Source organism: Pelophylax lessonae (assembly GCF_965119305.1).
Source record: "Pelophylax lessonae genome assembly, chromosome: 6".
In the NCBI taxonomy this organism is placed as follows: Eukaryota; Metazoa; Chordata; class Amphibia; order Anura; family Ranidae; genus Pelophylax; species Pelophylax lessonae.
The window spans coordinates 172756021-172783038 of NC_138773.1; the positions used below are offsets into that span (position 1 = coordinate 172756021).

The 27018-nt window shown below is 40.3% G+C and overlaps 1 protein-coding gene across 4 annotated transcripts in view; it reads right to left on the reverse strand.

Annotated features, from left to right (window-relative positions):
• TMEFF2 (transmembrane protein with EGF like and two follistatin like domains 2) overlaps window positions 1-27018 on the reverse strand; it is a 915272-nt gene that overhangs the window by 670147 nt on the left and 218107 nt on the right. For all 4 annotated transcript variants that reach the window (XM_082261208.1, XM_082261209.1, XM_082261210.1 and 1 more), the window contains exon 3: window positions 16007-16136. In XM_082261208.1, coding sequence (XP_082117334.1) covers window positions 16007-16136 — 130 coding nt within the window. The remainder of the gene's footprint in view (window positions 1-16006; window positions 16137-27018) is intronic.

Consider the following 27018-nt stretch of genomic DNA (forward strand, 5'->3'; position numbering starts at 1 on the left):
GTTACACTTGAACACGTGTACAGGTCATACTATGTATCTTACAAAACTTCAATAAAGACATATTGAAAGTGAAAAAAAATATAGAAAAAAAATCAAGAGGACACTTGATAAAATGTAAGTTACACAAAAATATACCTAAAAAAAAACCTCAGAAATAATTACTATGATAGATGTCTGCTCAATAAAAATACGCTATACTTTCATTTTAAAGTATTTTTAATGCCTCTATATTCCTGCTAAGCAATAGTGTTATCTTGTGGATAATAAAGCGGTGTGGATAAGTACAAGTTCTATTTAATATGCACTACCATAATGTGTAATTATGTAATTATGGATGCCCTAGGACCATTCCATTCTAAGAATGTATGGCTGTGATAATTTAGAAAGAAATTTATCACACCCTGACCCACATCCATTGTAGATTTCTGGAAATGTTGCTCTGGGGTATGGTTGTACAGCAAAGAATGACTAGTTATGGGCTACAGCTCTACCCAGATATACAGTACATCAACATTCCCACTTATACTGGCTGCAATAAGCCATCTAATTAAATTATAGTCAGCTTGTAAGCAGTTGTAAACTTTAAAAGTAAAAGTCCTACCAAACAGCAGGCAATGCAAAATGCTATTAGCTTTGTGAGCCAGAAAAAGTCGCTATAGCTAGTAGTAAGGGCTCTTTTGGTGGACAAAAGGGGGGGGGGGAGAGGGGAAGGAAGGTATGGGGGAGAGGGTGGTGTATGAGGCTGCGCGTCCCAGCCGTGGACCCAATTCATAAGAAGCAATAATGATATCGCCAGAGTGGGAGTCAAAGGAGCTGGTTCATGTGGTGAGGTTGGTGTTTAGCTGTCGAATTTTAAGGAGTGATATTCTTGGGAAACCGAAAAGAGCAACCAGTTAGACCATATCTTAGGGAGTCATTCTTTTCAGTTTTCAAAGCGGCTGTCTTTTCCATTTCATATACTTGGTCCATTTTTGTGATCCAGTCTTTGATATTTGGTGTGTTGATGGAGTTCCACTGCAGTGGGATCAGACTTTTGGCTGTGTTTAGCATATGTCTTACTAGAGAGAATTTGCATTTTTTGTAAGAGAATGAATTTACAGTATATGGAGCAGGAAAGTAGGCACATCGAAATCAAGGTCTATCCCTGTAATGTGCTTAATCCAGTGTGCTATAGATGTCCAGAAGGGTTTGATTTTGGGGTATGTCCACCAGATATGGAGGAAGCTACCTTGAGCTGTTCCACATCGCCAACGCTGAATTTAGATCCATCTCTGACCATTCCTGTTAAACAGAAGTCAATCTAACTATCAGCTTCTGTCAAAGGGGATTGTTGGAAAATGTTTCTCAGTCAGTGGCCTGCAGTCAATTGTCTGCAGCACTACTCAGTGTATTCTGACAGTGGAGGAGTCTCAACTTTTAGTAGGAAATAACTATGGTGCTGCTGTAGCCAGACTGGTAATGTAGCAGTGTGGATGTGAGGGATGAAAAGGGGGGTAAACTGTCAAAAAGAACAACATTTGGAGGGAAGAGGCAGCTCCCCTATATAGGTCCCAAATAAACCTAATGTGTGAAAACAGAAAAAGCAGGGGGCGTCTCTATCTGAGTGTGGAATGTTGCAAACAGCTATTTGGTAGTGATGAATATACATACTGAACTCATATTTAATAAAAGAAGTATCGGCTTGTAATCTGTGGAAGTCTTAAAATCTCTAGCAGAGATTGGCAGGCAAGTAGCTGGTGTATAGAATTTTTTAACCCATTCCCACTTTCTAGTAAACTGTAGAAACACAGTAGATGGGAATGGTACCTTTCTAGCTCGGCCCTTAAAAGCTTGTAAGAGTGACTATGATGCAATAATTTATTATTCACTATTAAGCTACTTGAACTCAATACACTCAGCAATAACTGTTATGTCATCTAGGTCAAAAAGATTCAATCTAAACTATTGGCATAAACACTCTGAAATGCGGTGGCCCCCTTTAAGGATTAATGAATGGAGTCACTATCCTAGAAAGGCCCTGTGGTTCTTCGCTGGCAGTTGGAGCTCTAATCCCTTAGTTAAAGCGGAGTTCCACCTTACAATTATACATACCTCCATCTTCATGCCCGGGGTCACCTGAAAAACAAATGGATAATGACAATTTTTTTTTTTTTTACTTACCTGGTTTAGAAGAAAATATACTCACCTTACTTCCTCTTCCTCCCCTCGGCAGCCACAGCGATTCTTCACTTCCTGGCTTGCAATGATGTCAGTTCCGGTGCGGCGCCTCATTCCCTGCTAAAAAGCTTCTGGGCATGCCCAGAAGCTGTGCAGGGATGACGCTGCGGCACCGGAAGTGACGGCGGGGCCGGTGCAGTGCATCGTGGGACCGAAGAAGACGGAAGAGGACACAGAAGAGGATCGCGCTGGCTTCAAGCTGCCCACACCTGAGATGGCAGCGCTGGACAAGACATTTTCAAGGTAAGTATTTCTTCTAAAAGGTAAGTGCAACTTGGGACAGATCAGAGGCTAGCCATTGTGGAATGCACTAGTCCTGACTGTCCCAGGGGTATTTTTATTAAAAAAAACGTTCCCAGGGTGGAACTCCGCTTTAAGTGATATTTGTAATCCACAAAAGGGGTATAGGTGATATCGAGATCCTAATGTAAATGTATTCTGTAGGCAGATATCCAGATCCTAATGTAAATGTATGCTGTATGCAGATATAAATATACTTGCGATTTTCCACAGATCACCAGGCACTTTACTGTAGCGACAGTGTCCAGCAGTGATCATCACAGCCCTTCACAGGATTCTCTCTCTCCCTGATGCTGCATCACAGGCAACTTCAGCACTCTCAGTGTGTAGGCTTCTCTCTACCTCTGCACCGCTCTCTGTCCGTTCAATTCCCCGCACTGGACCGGTCATCTCACCGTGACTTCCGCTGTCCTTTACTCTCAGGATGCACTCTCTCTGCAAGCTAGGCCTTGTCCTCTGGCCTCTCTCCTGATCAGTCCACTCAGCTGCTCTCCTCCGTACACCCACACTTCACGAGTCCTTCGAGGCAAGAGAGCGTGCATCTCTCCTCCCATGATCCTCCACGGATCTCTCAAGGCTCCCTGAGAGTGTGGTCCAGTCAATCCATCAATGCATGGTCTCCGCCTTCTTTCAAACTACGTCCCCCATAATCCAGTTCACCACTCCCTGGGAGAGACCCATCTTCTTTTCCACAGTTCTTAAAAGAGTAACTGATCTAAGCTTAAATCGCAAGTCAATACTATAACGCTATATTTCAACCTGGCTACATCAGGTAACAATTTTGGTCCATGTAAAAAGTTGCTTATTGCAGATTTTAGTTTTTACAAATCAACTGTATATTTCGAGCAACTGGGTGCAATGTAGGCTTTATATAGGCAAGGATGTCCTAGGCCACCCAGTTCCATTAGATTGATAAGGGTGTTACATGGGAGTCAGGCTCTCTTATAATTGCAAATGAACTCCAAGGTCAAGGAGTACATTTTCATAATGAGTTGAACACGGGATTGCAAAAGCACATATAATAATTTAACCCATTCTTGATGGAGAGTAAAACAAATCTTAATGCCTAAACACAGTTTTGCAACTTTGACATGTATTAGTAAAACTGTATATATTAAACAAAGATTGAGACAATAATAGTACCTACAAATATTATCACAATCACCCCGCGCTTCAGGAAAAAAATAAAATAGATATGCCAGATATATGCTACCTTGACATATAGCTGCTGCCTTAAAATACAAACATAATCAAAAAAACATGTGTTAATTCTCTCAGAAGTCAGTGAATAAGAAAGGTTCAACACATAAGCGGCGCTAAAGACCCTGTTTAAAAGTCCACATATGTGAATGAGTCAAAAAAGTCCTCAGGAGAGTGAATCCACGGATGAAGATCAAAGGATAACTTCCACCACACCACGTGACCCCCCTAGGTATTGCTCACTCACCAGAAATCATTGTAATAGAGCCTTTGAATATCCACCGATCACACCAAATGCAGACCACTCCACGATCGTTTAGGCACAGAATCTCCCCAATCTGAACACCTTATACCAAGAGATCCACATACTCCAGTGCACCGGCAGTAAATGTAAGCAAGAAAGAGGCTCATAGGGCAGTATATCAACACAGTTTTATTAAAACACCCGCCCCATCCCTCAATCAATGCACTCACAGCAAACAATATATTAAAAGGCTTTCAATATGCTAGAACCATATGCTGATCGAGACCTCACCGCTCCGCTCCCGCTCCTCTGTTATGCTGGATCAGTCACAGATGTCAGCTCACAACGGGCAAGGATATGGGGATGCGGCTCTTACAGCTCTGAATGATGTTGTCGGGGTGTCCGCGTGCTCACGCCCTGACATGTTTCGCCATAACACTGGCTTCTACGGAGGGCGCGAGCACGCTGCAACCCCGCCTCCCTTTATCTCTCTCCTCTCCGAGATGTTAACCCTTTCCGCCGGCATGCTATCATCGCTGACAGTCTGCCTGAAGGGAAGATCAGTCTCGGATCATAGGAGTGATGACTGCACAGTACAAAAAGACTCCAATATTGCCGATGTACATATGTGGCTGATGTTTGGCAGCACAATTGCAACAAAAGCGATGTGTTTATAAATTAAATGGGGAGATAACTTATTTAAACCAACTTCGCTGATGTGCTTTACTAAGCCCACCTAGTGGACAACTGTACAGCTCAGAGTAGTCACAAAATCTGTAATATATCAGGGAGATCCCTCCAAATGTGTAAATAATAATATCTACAAATTACTGCCACATATTAAATCGACATGGAGTGGTACAATACCGATCTTACATCAATTGTTTAAACAAAAAACTGGCAACTGTAGCATATGATACATAATGTCAATATATATGTTAAAATAAAACATAGGATGTCAGTGTTGAATAAACAGCCCACATAAATGTAGACCGAATATAAAACAAAATACTACACATCCATAATAAAATGTTGCAATAAATAACAACTAAAACCTGTTAAAATTCAACTGATGTAATTACACATCCAGAATTACAAATAAAAAGTATCAAACTGCTGAAAGGTTGCTAAAAGATTAGACGCACAAGGATAAAATAAACCTATATAAAATTCAGTATAAAATCCGAGACACAATCTTGGCATCAATACAGGCTTGACGTCAAAAATCGCTAATAAAACAATTAACATCTAATTCGACGTTCAAGACATTTGGTGTTAAAGAATTTGTCAAATAAATCCAGTGGGTCTCACGCTGGGAAAGAACCCTAACCAAATTTGCTCCTCTCCACACTGGATCTATTTTATCTATACCCCAGAATTTAAGTCCTGAGGGGTCTCTGTTATGTTTCAATCTAAAATGCAAAGAAACATTGTGGTATTTAAAACCTTTCACTATATTTGCAAGATGTTCAGGGACCCTTTTGGACAGTGTCCGTTTGGTGCGGCCTATATAAATCAGCCCACACGGGCACTCCAGACAATAAACTACATGTGTAGATTGGCATGAGATAAACTTCTTTATCTCAAATGTCCTACCATTCCCACTCGAGACAAAAGAAGTTTTGGCTCTTTGTATTTCTTTTACCTGCCTACAACATGTACATCTGCGGCATGAATAAAAACCAACTTTGTCCCAAAATAATTTCGGTCTGATCGGGGGATCTAAGACTTTTTTAATCACCTGATCTCCGAATGAAGGACATTTTCTGTATATAAATAATGGTTCAGGTGGGAGTACTGGACCTAAAATTTTGTCCATACGGAGCAACCTCCAATGTTTATGGAAAATATCCTCCACTTCCTTATACTGCTCATTAAATTGTGTAATGAAGCCCCATTCATGTTTGGTGTCCACAGGAGCATTCCTATCACGTAAACATATCTCTTGGGACATAAGACCCACCTCATGAATAGTTTCATCTAATTTGGAACCATCATAGCCTTTCTCCTTGAACCTATTCCTAATAATCTGAGCCTGCATGAAGTAATCAGAGTCCTTGGTACAGTTCCTCCTGATTCGGAGGAACTGACCCCTAGGGATATTTCGTAGCCACCGTGGATGATGTCCACTGAATATTGGCAAATAGCCATTCCGATCAGTGGGCTTGAAATACGCCCTAGTGAACAAATGGCCGTCTTGGATCGCTACTTCAACATCCAAATAATGCACTCTTTCTTTACTCCAAGAGCATTCAAGCTTGATGTTATTAGTATTCTGATTTAGATGTTCTGTAAAAGCTATCAAAGATGGTTCCGACCCGCTCCAGATAAAGAACAGGTCATCTATGTAGCGCCGATAGACGACCAGCTCTTTTCTCTGTGTGGAATAGATATACCTGTCCTCCCACTCACTCATAAAGAGGTTCGCTAGGCTCGGGGCGAACTTGGCGCCCATAGCAACACCCTTTTTCTGAATATAGAATTGACTTCTGTACCAGAAATAATTATGGGACAAACAATAGTCCAGCACCCGGCCTAGAAACCTCTTTTGGGAGTCAGGTATATCATCCCTTTGAGACATGGCCCAATTTAGGGCCAATAATGCGTCATCATGTTGAATTATCGTATAGAGTGATGCCACGTCTGCTGTAACCAGATATACCTCTTCGGATTCAGACAATGTCACATTATTAAGAGCCTGCAGGAAATCTTTGGTATCCCTCAAGTAAGAACGAGTGTGAATTACACTGTCCTGCAAGAAAGTATCCAAGTATTCCCCCACTCTGGATGTGACAGAGTTGATACTATTGACAATTGGCCTAGCGGGAGGAGCATTAACATCCTTATGAATTTTAGGAAGTGTATAAATGGTCGGTATGCGGCTATAGCTAGGCATTAAATACCTTTTCTCCTTCTTGGTTAGGATTCTTCTATAGAAGCCATACTCTACAAGTTCATCCAATTCTTTCCTAAACTTTTTAGTTGGATTTCCATCTAATAAACAGTAAGTTGATGTGTCTGCTAACATTGATGACAACTGGTCATCATAATAGACTTTATCCATAATCACTACGCCTCCGCCTTTATCGGCGGGGCGTATGAACACATTCTTTCTTAATGGCGGCATGCAGAGGAGACAGTCTACTGCAATGCAACCAGGAACACCGTTCCAGATTAAACAAAGTAAGAAAGCTAAAAATAAAAAAGCTGGGGGTAATCCTGGTCCTCAACCAAGGGGCGATGGTAACCCTAATCAATCTAGGAATGGTCCGGCTCAGCCACAAGTTTATCAGCATCCTAATAAGCGAATGAATGCTAATAATGACAATATAGGAAGGAATGGTGGACATGGTCCCAATGACTCGTATGCTGTGCCGACTAGCAATAGGTTTGAACCTCTTACTCCACAGGCTGAAAACTGGAATCAAGTCCCAGAGCGCCCTTTTTTATGGAGGGGCAACAGAGGCCGGGGAGGAAGGAGAGGGGGGAGGCCCTGGAGGGGGCGTCCACCGAACCAACCTCCCGCTTATATGAACTCGTGGAATCAGGACCAGCAGTGGCCTCGACCTCCACAGTGGCAAAGGCCACAGGTAGACCCTTATTCAGAGGGTGTAGAGCAGGGAGGCGACTCCAAAAAAAGAAGGAGGGAGGACGATTAGATGGCATATATAATTTGGCCGGCATTTCTTTTATACACTTCCTAAAATTCATAAGGATGTTAATGCTCCTCCCGCTAGGCCAATTGTCAATAGTATCAACTCTGTCACATCTAGAGTGGGGGAATACTTGGATACTTTACTTGGATACTTTCTTGCAGGACAGTGTAATTCACACTCGTTCTTACTTGAGGGATACCAAAGATTTCCTGCAGGCTCTTAATAATGTGACATTGTCTGAATCCGAAGAGGTATATCTGGTTACAGCAGACGTGGCGTCACTCTATACGATAATTCAACATGATGACGCATTATTGGCCCTAAATTGGGCCATGTCTCAAAGGGATGATATACCTGACTCCCAAAAGAGGTTTCTAGGCCGGGTGCTGGACTATTGTTTGTCCCATAATTATTTCTGGTACAGAAGTCAATTCTATATTCAGAAAAAGGGTGTTGCTATGGGCGCCAAGTTCGCCCCGAGCCTAGCGAACCTCTTTATGAGTGAGTGGGAGGACAGGTATATCTATTCCACACAGAGAAAAGAGCTGGTCGTCTATCGGCGCTACATAGATGACCTGTTCTTTATCTGGAGCGGGTCGGAACCATCTTTGATAGCTTTTACAGAACATCTAAATCAGAATACTAATAACATCAAGCTTGAATGCTCTTGGAGTAAAGAAAGAGTGCATTATTTGGATGTTGAAGTAGCGATCCAAGACGGCCATTTGTTCACTAGGGCGTATTTCAAGCCCACTGATCGGAATGGCTATTTGCCAATATTCAGTGGACATCATCCACGGTGGCTACGAAATATCCCTAGGGGTCAGTTCCTCCGAATCAGGAGGAACTGTACCAAGGACTCTGATTACTTCATGCAGGCTCAGATTATTAGGAATAGGTTCAAGGAGAAAGGCTATGATGGTTCCAAATTAGATGAAACTATTCATGAGGTGGGTCTTATGTCCCAAGAGATATGTTTACGTGATAGGAATGCTCCTGTGGACACCAAACATGAATGGGGCTTCATTACACAATTTAATGAGCAGTATAAGGAAGTGGAGGATATTTTCCATAAACATTGGAGGTTGCTCCGTATGGACAAAATTTTAGGTCCAGTACTCCCACCTGAACCATTATTTATATACAGAAAATGTCCTTCATTCGGAGATCAGGTGATTAAAAAAGTCTTAGATCCCCCGATCAGACCGAAATTATTTTGGGACAAAGTTGGTTTTTATTCATGCCGCAGATGTACATGTTGTAGGCAGGTAAAAGAAATACAAAGAGCCAAAACTTCTTTTGTCTCGAGTGGGAATGGTAGGACATTTGAGATAAAGAAGTTTATCTCATGCCAATCTACACATGTAGTTTATTGTCTGGAGTGCCCGTGTGGGCTGATTTATATAGGCCGCACCAAACGGACACTGTCCAAAAGGGTCTCTGAACATCTTGCAAATATAGTGAAAGGTTTTAAATACCACAATGTTTCTTTGCATTTTAGATTGAAACATAACAGAGACCCCTCAGGACTTAAATTCTGGGGTATAGATAAAATAGATCCAGTGTGGAGAGGAGCAAATTTGGTTAGGGTTCTTTCCCAGCGTGAGACCCACTGGATTTATTTGACAAATTCTTTAACACCAAATGTCTTGAATGTCGAATTAGATGTTAATTGTTTTATTAGCGATTTTTGACGTCAAGCCTGTATTGATGCCAAGATTGTGTCTCGGATTTTATACTGAATTTTATATAGGTTTATTTTATCCTTGTGCGTCTAATCTTTTAGCAACCTTTCAGCAGTTTGATACTTTTTATTTGTAATTCTGGATGTGTAATTACATCAGTTGAATTTTAACAGGTTTTAGTTGTTATTTATTGCAACATTTTATTATGGATGTGTAGTATTTTGTTTTATAGTCGGTCTACATTTATGTGGGCTGTTTATTCAACACTGACATCCTATGTTTTATTTTAACATATATATTGACATTATGTATCATATGCTACAGTTGCCAGTTTTTTGTTTAAACAATTGATGTAAGATCGGTATTGTACCACTCCATGTCGATTTAATATGTGGCAGTAATTTGTAGATATTATTATTTACACATTTGGAGGGATCTCCCTGATATATTACAGATTTTGTGACTACTCTGAGCTGTACCGTTGTCCACTAGGTGGGCTTAGTAAAGCACATCAGCGAAGTTGGTTTAAATAAGTTATCTCCCCATTTAATTTATAAACACATCGCTTTTGTTGCAATTGTGCTGCCAAACATCAGCCACATATGTACATCGGCAATATTGGAGTCTTTTTGTACTGTGCAGTCATCACTCCTATGATCCGAGACTGATCTTCCCTTCAGGCAGACTGTCAGCGATGATAGCATGCCGGCGGAAAGGGTTAACATCTCGGAGAGGAGAGAGATAAAGGGAGGCGGGGTTGCAGCGTGCTCGCGCCCTCCGTAGAAGCCAGTGTTATGGCGAAACATGTCAGGGCGTGAGCACGCGGACACCCCGACAACATCATTCAGAGCTGTAAGAGCCGCATCCCCATATCCTTGCCCGTTGTGAGCTGACATCTGTGACTGATCCAGCATAACAGAGGAGCGGGAGCGGAGCGGTGAGGTCTCGATCAGCATATGGTTCTAGCATATTGAAAGCCTTTTAATATATTGTTTGCTGTGAGTGCATTGATTGAGGGATGGGGCGGGTGTTTTAATAAAACTGTGTTGATATACTGCCCTATGAGCCTCTTTCTTGCTTACATTTACTGCCGGTGCACTGGAGTATGTGGATCTCTTGGTATAAGGTGTTCAGATTGGGGAGATTCTGTGCCTAAACGATCGTGGAGTGGTCTGCATTTGGTGTGATCGGTGGATATTCAAAGGCTCTATTACAATGATTTCTGGTGAGTGAGCAATACCTAGGGGGGTCACGTGGTGTGGTGGAAGTTATCCTTTGATCTTCATCCGTGGATTCACTCTCCTGAGGACTTTTTTGACTCATTCACATATGTGGACTTTTAAACAGGGTCTTTAGCGCTGCTTATGTGTTGAACCTTTCTTATTCACTGACTTCTGAGAGAATTAACACATGTTTTTTTGAAAACTGTATATATCCAGCTGGAATTCTACCTTGTTTTTCAAACTGGGCTTTCACTTGATGATAAATGGTAATGGATTATTTTTTAATATCAAAGGAAAACTGGCACAAAATAGTGTAGCACCCTCCTAGTCAGGTACTAAGTAAAAACATTGGGTTGCTTTCCTGCTTATCACGGAGCAGGATTTCTAGTTAGGCCTTTTACATGTGTCCAGGTGTGATTCACTTGATTTGAGGGAGTGTCCCCACTGTATCCAATAGGGGACCCTGTTGGACAGTGGAGGAAACCCAGCCAGTGGCACACAGGCTTTTGTGGCAGTCCCAGTGGGAGGGCACAACAGTGGTGCATCCTGGGATTGTCCATAAAAGCCAAGGGCACATGTGACAGGGGGTCTTTGGGCGGGAAGCCACGTCCCAGAGGGAGAGCATCGCTGTGTCTCCTTCTGGAGCTGGGAAAGGTGTCAATAGTAAAAAAAAAATAATAATTTTCTAAAATTTAGCTGTATAGTTCTTGCTATTACCATAACGTACCCCCCAAAGAACAACCCAAAATAAATTCTACTGCTCCTGGCAATTGCAGCTATACCACATATGTGTATTGTATTTGTTGTTTGTATCTGTAGTAGGGCCAAGAAACAATAGTACACATTTTGTTTTTTATCTTACCTAAAACACACAGACACTAAATTAAAAAATATTTTCTTTAAACCCACATAAAATACATTGTCCCTGATCTTTAACCCCGAGTTTTGCCCATGACTCTGACCATGATCTTTGAGCCTAACTTTAGCACTGACCTAGATCGAACCTTGATCTAGCTCTTTTTATTTTGTAATATTGTCTTAGGGTTCTTAGTGATTATTATGTTCAGTTATGTGAATGTTTTAACTGTCAACAGTGGATATGAATGGTCGGGGGGCTGTGGAGGATCATTTGGATAACATTTTAAATTGATTGGCCACAGCAGTGACCTGACTCAGCCATAACCTAATGACTGCCTGTAGGGAAGGTCTTGGGTCCAGGGCAATAGCAGTGAACTGAGTTATGTCAGTGTTACAGTAGCAGACCGTCTACAGCACAGAATATACAATAAATGTAAATAGTTAAAGTGACATTAAAGCCTTTTTTCTGTTATTTGGACTGCTAATGATAAAACTTACATTAGGTGTAACTTCTCCGTGTGGTGGAGTTGTTCTTTCCTCCCAATTCGCTGCTTTGCAGTGGCCCCACTTTTCTTTTTTAGTATGGCTCACCTTCCCTTTATAGGTGCTATAAAGCCACCCTACCATGTGTGCCCCTGGGATCCAACTACAGAGCAATATGATGCTGTAGTTACTGGATTTCCATAGCGATTATTGTGTTATATGGTATATAAGGTATACTGAGTGTACTGGCCCCTTATTCCTCGATGAAGTCATGTGGTCAGATGATGCAACACGTTAGGAGGAGCAGATGACATCACGCAATGAGCCAGAAGCGTAGGGTTGGCCATTTTGTTGGAAGTTTTCCTTATTCTAATGCCTGTTAACTGCTGTGCACCAGGAGATGTGCACAATGTAGGTTGAGTATACACAACTTTAAAAATATATATATTCTGTACAGAGAGCACTATATATCCTTTTCTTTTTTGAGTTATAATAAACACTGACCAAGGGATTGCGGAGGATGGAGATGATTGAGGAACATGTGGATAATGGGGAGGGGAACAACAGCTGTGGCATAGGAGACCCCCAAGGAGCATGAGACCTAATATTTTTTAGGTCAAAAAATAAGGCGAAAGCATAAGAGTGTTGATGAAAGGATATACACAAGTGGTGAAAGAACACTCCAGAGAATTATATACATAGTGGAAAGTTTGAAAAAGCATTTGGCACATTTAAAAACAAACAACTTCCCGAATGTTCATGTCTTTAGGAATATATTGACACATTGGGACTATTTTAATGTTTTTATCATTGAAATGTTCTTTTTGTTATCATTTTCTGTTCACAATGTTTGTAAAGTACTGATCAGCACTGATTTGATATATTTATACATTGCTGACACTTGTGGGAACACAGGAAGTGTGGGCAGCAGTACTAACACTAGTGCATTTATTGTTGTTTCTACTACTAACGTGATGATTATTTTTATGTAAATGGTGGATGAAAGTTCATTTGTTTTGGCTGGCATTAGGTTAATTAGTACAATACTCTCTCATTAGTTATTGCGCTAAGGCTTCTTTGATTTATCTCTTGTGTGTTGTATGGGCTGCCTTTGCATGGAGACAAATCTTTACTAAGCTGGAGCAAGCATGCAGGGTATCATGGGACTTGTAGCCCCGAGGATTTCTTCAGAAGTGATATTATAAGTGCGTTTGATAACCTGGAAGTTCAGAGAAGCAGAATAGTAGAAGTAGGTGGATTCGGCTGGGTCTAAATGAAAGCTATTCTGGACTTTACTTAAAGTATAACTACAGTAAAGGCAAATGTATTTCTTAGTTTTGGATAAAATTGAGATAGATTAGAACACCTGTCAGTTTTTTTTTTGCTGTCTGTGCCCCCGTTCAGGAGATTCACACTCTCTCTTTGTCTTGTTTACCATTATAATTAAAAGTGAAAGCAAAAGAAAATCCAAATTTTGGCTTGTCCCCAGAAAAGTAGTAGAGGGGAAATCTTCCATTGGGCACACTAGTTCTGGTGACCTAGGGGTCCCCAAGGGATTCCTTTAATTATTCAGGGATTTCCTTTCACTTCCTGTTTGGCTATGGGACAGGACGTGAAGTGAAATCTCCCCAATGGGACACAGATTGCAAAAAATAAACCAATAGTGGTTATTATAACCCTCCCTTACCCAAAATCAAAAATTAGAAAAATAAGTTTTTCCTAATGTTTTACTTTAGGCATTATGTATTGCAAAATGCTGATGTCACCTATACATTATTTTACAAAAGTGAGTACACCCCTCACATTATTGTAAATATTTTATTATATCTTTTCATGTGACTACATTGAAGAAATGACACTTTGCTGTCCCCTCAAAATAACTCAACAAACAGCCATTAATGTCTAAACCCCTGGCAACAAAAGTGAGTACACCCCTAAGTGAAAATGTCCAATTTGGGCCCAAAGTGTCAATATTTTTTGTGCTCACCATTTTTTTCCAGCACTCTTGGGCATGGAGTTCACCAGAGCTTCTTCCAGTCCTCCATGACAACATCACAGAGCAGGCAGATGTTATAGACCTTGCACTCCTCGACCTTCCATTCGAGGATGCCCCACAGATGCTCAATAGGGTTTAGACATGCTTGGCCAGACCATCACCTTTACCCTCAGCTTCTTTAGCAAGGCAGTGATTATCTTGGAGGTGTGTTTGGGGTCGTCATCATGTTGGAATACTGCCCTGCGGCGCAGTCTCTGTAGGGAGGGGATCATGCTCTGCTTCAGTATGTCACAGTACATGTTGGCATTGATGGTTCCCTCAATAAACTGTAGCCCCCCAGTGCTGGCAGCACTCATACAGCCCCAGACCATGACACTCCCACCACCATGTGTGACTGTAGGCAAGACACACTTGTCTTTGTATTCCTCACCTGGTTGCTGCCACACACGCTTGACATCATCTGAAACAAATAGGTTTATCTTAGCTATTTTAAATGCTTTTTTCTGCAAATTCCAGCAAGAAAGCAATAGTGTAAGGCTGTCCCATTATATGTAGAAATTGACAATAGTCAATTGAAAAATTGCTCCAATCAAATACAATAACAAAACCATTATTAACATCCAGCCCCTCTAACACCTATCCAAACAATAGCCATAAATTAACCATCAAATTGTATGTGCATATAAAAAAAATCTTTATGTAAATCATTATATGATAAGTATCAATGAATAACATTCATACACTTGAATCCCGCAGGGATTCAAAAATCAATAATATCAAATGATAAAGTATTGTGATCTAAAATAAGTGGCAAATAAGTCCCAACAGATTTATATGATTCTTTCAGTGAAGTGATCCCTCTTCATGCATTTAAAATATGATTCAAAACACCAGTGTATCTTGCAAGCATATCACCACTGTGTTCCACCACCTTCAGGTGTGCATGCACACCTTCATTTTTTGACCTATAGGAAACAGGTCAATACACACTCATTGTGATCACTCTCAGGTAGATCCAGTTTCCACTGGCCGGTGATGTATTGTCCCCTTAGGTCCCTCTCTCATAAAGATCAGTGCTCTCCCCTCGTTGTCAGCTCACTCTTCAGTGGACTCTGCCAGGGCAATTGGTACCGGAGCCAGCAGACGGTTAACAGCGGGCGCCAAGCTCGAAATGTACAATTTACTTTAGTAGAGAATAGAGGGGTCTGGGAGTCAACAGGATGTGTGATCAGTCTCATCAGTGACCTCACGTCCTGTCACAACTAGACCTCTCTATTCTCTTACAACAAAGTCATGGCAGTTGTGAAGCTTGGCAATGAAAGGTATGCTCAGTGGTGAAGGTTTGGGAAGCATGGAGACCTGTTAAACCATAAAGGCCCTTGAGAAGGTAACACGACCAAATATTAGAATAGACTAGTAAGGTTAAGGGGAGAGGTTGGTGTGACTAGCAAGACCATGGCCAGGAAAGGAGTAGTTGATGGGAGAAGAAGTGGTTAGGTAGAACTGTGGTAGGATAAGCAAACATTAATCTGTTTGTTTACAGGCCAAACACCAAATAAAATTGATACCGCTAGAATGCCCCAAACTGTTATTTCAGATGACTGGCCACAATGTTTGCAGGTGCTAGTTGGTTTAAAAACAAGCTCATCAGACACATCTAGGATTACAACAAAATGGTGGCTGTCCACACACTGCCTCGGCGTATAGTGAACTCCTCTTAGCAAAAAATGGCTTTGGCTTTGTCTCCTACCTATGGGAGAACCTTCTCCAACATGTTTCGCCCAGTAAGGGTTTAATTGCAGAGCCCTTGATTGTAAACATGGAGGAAAAAATAAAAAAAGGCAAATGAAATAGAAAAATCATTATTAAATTAAGTTTTATCATTGCATGTTTCATTTGCATTTATTTATCATTATACAATATTATTTGAAACACTGGTCCTATAAAGCTATTACACAGATGCTATATTAGAGGTATAACATTGAGAATACATTTAAGACAGGTTATTGCATGCTTTAATTCTATAATGGCAAAAAGCAGTTGATATTTGTATCTTTAAAAATAAAAAAAAAAATCTTTACAGGAAAACAAGCTCAAGTCATTTTAGAACATACAAAGTTTGTTGCTATTACACTGACACATACCTGCCACACATGAACCTTCAGCCACAACAAGTATTTCACTTTGCTGCTTGCAGGCTGCTCCTCTTAGGTAGCACTCGTTTCGAAAAGTGACACCATTGGATCCACAGACTGGTATATAATCATGGGGACACTAAAGAGAAGAAGCAAATAAAAAATGATTACGCACAACATATTAATATGGTATTATGAAAAAATTTATATTTTTTAAACTTATGCTATTTGCTGTTTCTATTATCAACTTCACAGCTGTTTGATCACTTCCCATTTAGGTGGTTATACTGGGATCATGGTTGAGGCTACAACAATGATCTCAGTATCATTTTTTACATCCAGAAACTTCCTATCAGGTAAAAGTGATCCGAGCAGCTATACAGACACTGGATCGCTTTAACAGGCGTTGGAAGGGGGTCCTTCCTCCAGTTGCCGCCTTTACCGGGCTCTCCAACCTAACTGGGTAGCCCAGTAAGGATGCAACTGGCGGCATCAGCTTCCCTGTACACAGTGAGAGGAACTGATGTTGTTCTTCCCACTGTGTGACGTCAGAAACTGGAAGCGACAAGGATTTTGTCACTTTCAGTTTAAGTCTCATGTAAACAAGCCATTACTGGCTTGTGAAAGCATCTGATTAAACTGATCTTGGTTTGATCAGATGCTTTGGACCCCAGGTCTCTCCAAAAAGAGGACCTTTCACGGCCCGTGTTATCACAAGGGATGTTTTTCATCTCTTGTAATAGCAATAAAGTTGATCCAAAAAAAATAAAAGTGCAGTGTAAAAAATAAATAAATACATTTTAAAGCAAACGTGCACTTAGGTCCTATACGCATATGTAAACAGTTAGTGCACCACACATGTGAGGTATCACCACAAACATCAGAGCAAGAGCAATATTTCTAGTGCCAGACCTGCGGTGTAACCCAAAGCTGTGACTTGCAAAGGCTTTAAAAGTGTTACCTATGGAGATTTTTAGGTACCTTAGTTTTGATGCTTTTCCACAATTGTATGCAATTTTAAAGCATCACATGTTACATATTCATTTATTTGGTGTAACATCATCTGTTATGTTTTATTCAAAAATTGGATATTATATTGTGTTTGTGTTCACTAAATTTTATTGAAGTGTATTTTGTTTTTGATCATTTGCATTTGATAAACCGTGCAACCACCATTTTATTCTCCAGGGTCTCTGCTTAAAAAGTATATAATGTTTGGGGGTTCTAAGTCTTTTTCTAGCAAAAAATGTTGATATTTAAATGTATGGCAGAAATATCAGAATTAACCCAGATTGGAACTAGTTAATTCGTTGTAACTTTGTAAATGGCTGTTGGCTATTGGTAAAATTTTAAAGGGTAGGACTTCAGAGAATCCAAAATGCAAGGATTTGAAATCAGTTATTTCACTTATCCAAGACTTGGTTGTGCTAGCTCTTCCTGGACTCCTCTCAAGAAATTAAACAACACTGGCACCTGTTACCTAATTTGGATCTTTAGTCATTTGATCCACTTTCAGTAACTGAGATCAAACTTGGCTGGAACCAATGCTTGCTAGCTGGTTACAATATTTTTTGCCTCTTGGCTACAATGCAAAGTTTATGACTGACCCTTAGCTATGGCCGTCGTTACTAGTTCTGGATTTTACCATCAATTTGATAGGAGCCTTCAAGCCACTGATTAGGCAGGACTAAAGGGCACTGATAGGTGGCACTGATGAGGCAGCACTGGTGAGCAATAATGAGGAGGCACTGATGAGGCTGCACTGATAGGTGGCACTGATGAGCACTGATAGGTGGCTCTGATTGGAGGCACTGAGGGGTGGCACTGATAGGCAGGACCGATAGCCGACAATGATGGACACTGATAGGTGGCACTTATGGGCACTGATAGGCACTGGTAAACGGTACTGATAGGTAACACTGATGTTGAGGCACTGATGGGCACTGGTTGGCAGTACTGATGGGCACTGATAGGTGGAACTGGTGGGCACTGATTGGCAGCACTAGTGTGCACTGATTAGCAGTACTAATGGGCACTGATAGGTGTCACTGGTGGGCACTGATTAGCAGCACTGGTGGGTAATGTGGGGACCGATGTCTGGTTACCATATTTCTTCTGATAGCGAGTGGAGAAAAAAAAACGATAGCTGGCTTGTGTTTACGTCCGTGTTCAGCTTTCATTGACTAACAGCTGATCATGTGGTAAAGGGCCACTGTGATTGGCCCTTTACCCTGATCTGTGATTAGTCCAGTCCGAAGGTCTCAACAATCACAGAGCATGCCGCCCGTGCGCAGTCTATGGACATCCCCCCGGCACTGGAAGCCCACACTATAACCGAAAGACAGCGGAAAGTAGTTAATGTTTGAAGCTGCAGTTACGAGCACCACAAGTGGACATACTGCTTCATTAAAAACAAAAAAAAAAAAAAGTGTCTTTAAATTAAAATGAGACTTACAGGCATGACCTAGGACTATTGAAAAATACTGAAGCATAAATGTTAGAGATGTCAGTTGGCTCCTCTCGGTGAATGAATTCAGCTAATAGCAAGATCTGGACACCTTCTCAAGTCTCTTACCAATCTGGATCTAAATGATTCCCCAATAATAATAAAACAAGATTTTCTCTCTCTCTCTCATTATATATATATATACACACACACACTCACATTAGTAACCAAGATGTGGGTGGAAGGAATAGATGTTATTAAAAATTTCATGAGAATATCATGACTAAAATCAGGAAGACTGCCATATCTCCCTTTCCCACGCTACTCATCCGTATGCCAAAGTTAAATCCTTGGCAAAATAACTTTGTTTATGAACTTGGAGACACAACTTCTGTGTCAACCTTGCCTTGTATCAAAACAGAATCTCTGCAAAAGGCATAGATATAGACAGCTATGCATGGCAGTGAGTCTGGATGCAAACTGCTGAACTGTACAATCATTTAATGAACTACAAATCTCTCAGATGACCCACCTTAAGTCTTGTGCACATCGTTTTCACATTTATTTTATATATTGAGTATCTACTTTTGCATGGTTGTTCCTGAACATCTTAGAACGACTGGTGCCCATGATGATAATTCTATAAACAACTGGTGCCCATAATGATAATTGTTTTAAAGACTATTTTAGACTTTATTCCAAATCTCGCTTCTACCTAGTTTCTACATAACGATTCATAAACAAGTTATTTTGATATTTGGTAATAGGGTTTGGCTACACACAAAATGAAGTCCTTTCAGCCATGTGACTATAATGTTTTTAACAGTCATTGGCGCTCATTGTTTAAAAAAAGGGTTGCTATGGCTGTAATATTAGTGAAATAACCTTGTATCTCTTACACATATTCCAACTAAGCAAACAATGGATTTGATATCCAATACTGACAGATCAAAAGGGGCAAGCAAGGCAAAAGTCAAGAAATGATGTGGAATTTGTTTCATTTCAGGTACATAAGCATATACAGTATATGTATGATATGCTAAAGAACAGATACTTTCATTACAGTTAAATTTTCACACTAGATTAGATTAGATTAGATTATTTAGTCTTTTTTTTTTATTTTAGCCTTTTGCACAGAATCCTTTATACAACTGAACGCTAGTGTTTTTAAGCATTAGGCGGCTGTACCTGCTGCCTTTATCATTCTTCCTCTCCCACAATGTGCTCTTGGGAGAGGAAATGTTTTCTCAGGACGTGCAAATCTTCCCTATTCTTCACACAGCACAACACTCTAATTCCTACCCACAATGCACCACTACCTCTTCTACTCAGACAATCACTACAGAGTTATGTGCATGCTAACATAGTACTATGTGTCAAAACTGACAACCACTTCCTCCCCTTTCCTTCATCCTGTAGTGAAGAAGTGTGGCTTAGCAGCACAGATAAGATTTATTAAACAGGAGCTGATTGATTGGTATGCATCGCCTCCTTCCTGCAGAGCCTAACAACAGTATTACAGGAGGAACAATATGACAGGATGATTTTTTGAGCCCGTGGTAATGTGTGCAAAAACTAAACACCAAAGTAAACCAAAAAAGTGTATCTGAACACAAAAAAATGCACTAGAGTGTGTCATATAGTCTCCTCCTAAATAGGAAGGACCATTCTGTGACCCACAGGATGCAAGACTCCTGATGGGGACAAGGCACACTCAGGTCCAACTAGACAAAAGGTCTCATGGATTTATCTCCTCATGATTAGTCAAAGCTGACCACGGAGTACTAGGTAAGGGGCTCTCCCAAAGAAAGACCCACAAGGCAGGAGAGGAAGAAATCTAAGGGCCTCACATTCTCCCCATAGACTTCAGGTAAGGCCTAAAGACCTACACCCTACCATCCATAATTGAAACAAACAGACAAACAAATGCAATGACAGAACACATGGAGAGCAAATAAATAAGAAAAAAATAAAAAGGTGCCAGTGTACAATGTAAAATAGCTATGCCTTGCAGCCTGGTAGCAAACATTGCCCAGCCTCAACCAAAAGGACTAGCCTATGAAGCAATGTTCTGAAAAAATCAAGTGGTTGATTGGCCAGCAAACTTGCCTGACCTAAACCCATAGAGGATCTGTGGGGTATTATAAAGAGGAAAATGAGAGAAACCAGACCCAACAATGCAGAAAAGCTGAAGGCCACTATCAAAGCAACCTGGGCTTCCATAACACCTCAGCAGTGCCACGGGCTGATCGCCTTAATGCCACACTGCATTGATGCAATAGTTCATGCAAAAAGAGCCCCAACCAAGTATTGAGTGCATACCTAACTGTACATATTTTTCAGTAAGCCAACATTTCTGTCTTAAATATCCTTTTTGTTTTGGTCCTATGTGATATTCAAATTTTCTGAGATATTGAATTTTTGGTTTTCACTAGCTGTAAGCCATAATCATCAAAATTAAAAGAAATAAATGCTTCAAATATATCACTCTGTGTGTAATAAATCTATATAACATATGAGTTTCACTTTTTGAATCGAATAATGAAATACATTTTTTGATAAGATTCTAATTTTTTGAGATGAAACTGTATATCCCTATGCTGTTAATGCATTTAATTGCTGATCTTCCAGTAAAACTGGCTCCAAACAACACCCCTCTGTTGGTATATGAGTACTACAATTTGACATATCAGGCATATTGGTATATAAAATCCTATAAACTAAGAATGTTTCATTTCATATAAATTAATCAATGTATCTAAATAATAAAAAAATGAATGTGTCTGTAAAAACAAAAAAAATCTAAAAAAAATGTATATATACGGAAAAAGTTTATATATATATATATATATATATATATATATATATATATTGTGACAGGAAGTCAGGTAAATCTGGGAATGTAGTCACAGGCAGGAGATAAATTTCCACCTGATTTAGAAAGTTCACCAATTACTATAGGGTGTTGGCTACAGAGCTAGCCAGCAGGAAGTTGAACAGACTTCAGCTGTTCAGAATGAGGAAATGAAGGCCTCTATAATTTGTCCAAAGGAAGTCCTATTGATTGCTGCCTCCTGTCGCCGTGTGGGCTGGGAGAGGAGGACAGACAGATGAGTGCCTCCCGACAAGCTGGTGAGCATGGGAGAAGACCCCCTGAAGTGATGTGCGCTAAGGAGGGTAAACAAGTGTGAAGACTACTCGAAGTGAGGTCTTGGATCGTTTCTAGGTTGAAAAAAACTCAATGGACATTTCCTGTGTGAGGGGGAAATTATGTAAGACCGAAGGCTACTCAAGGTGAGGTCTTGAACTATTTCCATGTGGGAAGAAATAGATGAACTGTGTTCAATGTGAAGAGAAAAGGGACATGTTCAATGTGAAGAGGAAAAGGGACATGTTCAATGTGAAGAGGAAAAGGGACATGTTCAATGTGAAGAGATAAAACATGGACTATTGAGAGTCTGCTGTGTGATCAGCCAAGTCTGCCCAACAGTAGGTTGGGGACAGACTTCATTAGTTAGGTTCCAGTGTGTGAAGGTAGCCGCCCACAGTGGCAAGGATTTATTTTGTCTTTTATTTTATTTTGCTGGTTTTGACGCTCGCAGTCTGGTGAAGAAAAAATGCATTAATAAACCAAACTGTTGTTTGCAACCACTTCTCGGCTATCTCCTTGTGTAAACGCACCCCCAAAGGGGTCATCCACACCTACCACCGAGCTAATCCCTCACAATATATATATATATATATATATATATATATATATATATATATGCAATAATAAAGCTAGAGATAAATATGATTATAAAATGAGGTCTAAAAACATATGTATATATAACATATCGAAAATAAATCTACATATATGATAATAACACTACAAGTCACTGACATTAAAATTCACTAATAAAACAATTTATATTTAGGTCAATGTTCAAGCTATTTAGCGAAAGACATTCTATATAAAAAAATCTAGTGGGGTTGATTTACTAAAACTGGAGAGTGCAAAATCTGGTGCAGCTGTGTAAAGAAGGCAATCAGCTTCCAGGATTTTTGGCAAAGCTTTATTGCACAAGCTGAAGTTAAAAGCTGATTGGCTACCATTTACAGCTGCTCTAGATTTTGCACTCTCTAGGTTTAGTAAATCATTCCCAATGTGTCTATTTTTTGGATAATCCCTCACCTTGTTGGTGCCTCCTCAAATGAGCCCCTACCCTATCAACAATACAGAATTTTAAAAAAACTAGAGCCCCTAGAGTCGCACTATGATGTTTAAATATTGGATATGTTCAGCTATTGACAAAATGAAAAAATGGAAAATTGTGGGGCCTGGAGGGGGACTTTGTGGGGTACCGTCTAGGACAAATAATGATAGTATGATAAGCTATTCCTTTTTTTTAGCTTTTTTTTTTTGTGTGGCCAATATATTTTAGTGATAGGGGCATCTTGCCCTAAATACGAGTGGGAAGAAATGCACATTTTAGAAGGGTAAAAATATTCATTCAACCATTTTTCAAAGTTTATTTGATAACAAATGTTAAAATCTTTAAAATGTTTTAAACAAGCATTGGTAAAAACAACAATAATAAATAATAATAATGTACACCTGAAATACAATGCTACAGAACAAAAAAAAAAAAAACAACAAGTTTGCATTGCCTTTTATTAGAGTGCCTCTAGCTGCCATCACTTTTTCACATCACTGACAAATGTTAAAAAAAAAAAAGGAACTATCATTACAAAGGTTTATCTCTCTTTAGCCACCTTCAATAGAGAGAGAATATCAAGTCAAACATAAAATGTTTATATTTATGATTTCAGACATCAATTTTAGTAAAAGGTTACTTTAGGTGTTCAACCTTACAACTAATATGTCATTATAACAATATTACATGATACTGCGTCTTTGCAAGTGTCATACCCTCATTGTCATCAATATTAAGAGGGCTGGAATAATAATTTTGCAATCAACCTTTAATGATTTGACACTGTAGTTTTCATCTCACATAAAAGTGTAGAGAAATCTGAGTGTAATTAAAAATGGCTAAGAACTGTGATTTCAGGCCTTGGACTTTAGTAAAAGGCCACTTTAGGTTCTCATCGTTTAAAATTTTACATTTTAAAAAAGCAAACTAAGCACAAGAAAATAAACATTTCCTAGTAAATTGTTTGTTCAATTTTTTATTATTCCTACCCAAACACTTGCAGTTTACAATTTTCAATGCTCGTGGCTTCTGCTTACTTAGTGAACATCCAGTCTTTACAGGAAAAAGTGAACAGTGGACAGTGCAGTCCCCAGTCAGTCTGTTAGTTTGTAAATGGGGGGGAGCAGCCACTCTAGGCTATGATGCTCTTTCTTCCTACTGATGCATACAGTGTAGAGAGACATAAGGCCTCTTTCACATGGGCGATCTGATCCGACTGAATCTGTCAGTTTCTCAGGCGGACCTGATCTGGTGCTCCATGCATCCCTATGGGGCGGCGGGTGTTAGCAGAGACATCTCTGCTGAAACCCGCTGCTATCCGATTCCGATCCTGTCCATAAAAATCCGGATGGATGTAAATCCTATTTTCCATCTGTCTGGAGGATGGGATCGGATGGGGTCGGATGAGAACGGACAGACGGTCCGTTCTCACCCGATCTCCCCATAGAGGACAGCAGGGATCTGACAGCTCCATCTCTGCACACAGAGCGGAGACAGAGCTGTCTTCTGCTCAGCGGATCGATCGCCCGCTGAGCAGAACGGACTCCGTCGGGCGGTGCGCCCGTGTGAAAGGGGCCTAACTCTAGTCCCTGTATGCAAGGGGGGCTCCATAGGGTGTTGCAAGAGAAAGGAGCCACCCTGAAACTTGAAGCTGTGGTCATGGCACCACCTTTAACTGAAACACAGGCAATATTTAAAAATAGGTTCACCTTTAACCACTTGCCGACCGCCGCAAGTACATATACTGCGGCGGTCAGCCCCTCACAGGCAAAGTGACGTACCGATACGTCACTAGCCTGTAAGGCTCTGGGGAGCGAGCGCGTGCCGATGTCCGCCGCTCACTCACGATCGTCCGTGACAGTGGGAGAAAGGCAGACGGCTAGTGTAAACAAGCCGCCTGTCATTCTCCCCTGTGTAGGAACAGTGATCATACGGTTCTACTATGTAGAACCGTTGATCATTGTTCCTACACCTCAAGCCACAGCCAATCACAGTTAGAATCACGCCCCTAGGGACACATACAGCCCCTCCCTCTGAAGTAAAGTTAACCCCTTCACTACCAGTGTCATTTTACAGTAACAGTGCATATGTATAGCACTGATTACTGCAGTAATGTCACTGGTAACCCCAAAAGTGTAAAAAATGTCAGTCAAGGGTTCGATCTGTGCGCCGCAATGTCGCAGTACCGCAAAAAAATCGCAGATCGCCGCCATTACGCGTTAAAAAAAAAACCAACAAAATGACAAAAATCTTTCCCTTTCTTTGTAAACGCGATAACTTTTGCGCAAACCAATCAAAATATGCTTTTTGCGATTTTTTTTACCAAACATATGTAGCATAAAACAAATTGGCCGAAAATGTTAAAAAATTTTGATTTTTACATTTTTTTTTTTAGGAATTTCATATAAAAAAAAATGTGAAAAATATTGTTATTTTTGCAAAATTGACGCTCTTTTTTTGTTTATAGCGCATGATCAAAAAATCGCACAGGTGATCAAATACCACCAAAAGAAAGCTCTGTTTGTGGGAAAAAAAGGACGTCAAATTCGTTTAGGTACAGCATCGCACGACCACGCAATTGTCCGTTAAATTCAATCAGTGCCAAATCGCAAAATACCCCCTGGTCAGGAAGGTTAAGAGCATGTTACATGTTATATATAACCTGCCCTGAGTAAATTCTATGAATAAGCAAGCTAAGGAATTTGTTAATCATAGCTACACAGGTATTGAAATAATTTTATATCAATATTTTGTAAGCTTATAAACCTTCAGTTAGTAATAAGAGATGCCTTGTTTGGCTTTAGCAATATTGCAGTTCTAAATCTGAACTCAAAGCGTTAAAGAGATGCACTATACGTGGACTAATATTATCTGATATTGTTTTATTACATTGGGCTGAGAAGCCGTCTAAGCCAGGGTATTTAGATATTTTTAGAGATTTTATTGCTTAGGTCACCTCGAATAGTAAAAAATCTGCCTTCACAGAAAAAGCTAATGATTTAGGAAGGTTAGAAAAAGCAAGACTGCTGCTTCTTCACGTCAATCTGTCAAAATGATTTGACAGTAGTGATAATTTTAATGGGGTCTGCAGTAATCCCACCGTTACAAAGACAAATCTTTTATGGAGATGACCAGAGAGTGATACCATGACTTTCCTACCAGAATTGTATGAGTTTTATTGCTTTTTATGAAGAAGCTACAGTATCTCACAAAAGTGAGTATACCCCTCACATTTTTGTAAATATTTTATTATACCTTTTCATGTGACAACACTGAAGAAATTACACTTTGCTACAATGTAAAGTAGTGAATGTACAGCTTGTATAACAGTGTAAATTTGCTGCCCCCTCAAAATAACTCAACACACAGCCATTAATGTGTAAACTGCTGGAAACAAAAGTGAGCACACCCCTACGTGAAAATGTCCAAATTGGGCCCAATTAGCCATTTTCCCTCCCCGGTGTCATGTGACTCGTTAGTGTTAAAAGGTCCCAGGTGTGAATGGGGAGCAAATGTGTTACATTTGTTGTTATCGCTCTCACTCTCTCATACTGGTCACTGGAAGTTCAACATGGCACCTCATTGCAAAGAACTCTCTGAGGATCTGAAAAAAGAATTGTTGCTCTAGACTCTGAAACTGTAACGTTCATGCGTTTTTGTTTGTGGATGGATTTACAGCTGCAGAATTATTACACTCAGTAGCCTTGTAGAGAATCTGTTGAACAGCATATCCAACTCTCAGGACTTCATCACCGTGTACAGCCTTTTATATACTATATATATTAGTAGATGTTTAAATGGAGGGATAGAGTATATGAGGATATAGTTGAGAGACAGGCTATTGTATGGTGAGCACTAGATGTAGTATAGGAGAGTTGCAGGTGATGGTAAGCAGATAGGTTCTGGTGTCAAGTATAGTGCAGATGGTAAGAGGACACAGATGGAGTATACTTTAGACAGAGTAACCTAGTGCAAGGATAGTTCAAGGTAGTCCCAAGAGCTAACAGTCTTATGCAGATGATAGTAAATAGATAGATATAGATAGTCTTGGTAATTGCAGTAGATGACAGTAGGAGTTTGGTTAGTAAGAATCCCCTGCGGGGTACTTATCACTTAGATAGGTTAGGAATAACAGTGTCCATTGGAGAGGGGTGATCCCGTAGCGGGATACGGATCACCAGCGAGGTTTCCGGCTTTAGTTCAGCAAGGAAGGTATGTCAGCAGCTCCGACTTCTCAGGCGTAGGTGCGATGAACATGTGGGTTTGAACGAGCGATGAGTGAGAGCAAACCGGCGATTGAAATAGCCGCTCGTAGCGGCGCTGGGCAGTGATGTCATCCATTCTTAAAGGTGTATGCGTCCTTTGTTATACAAGATGGG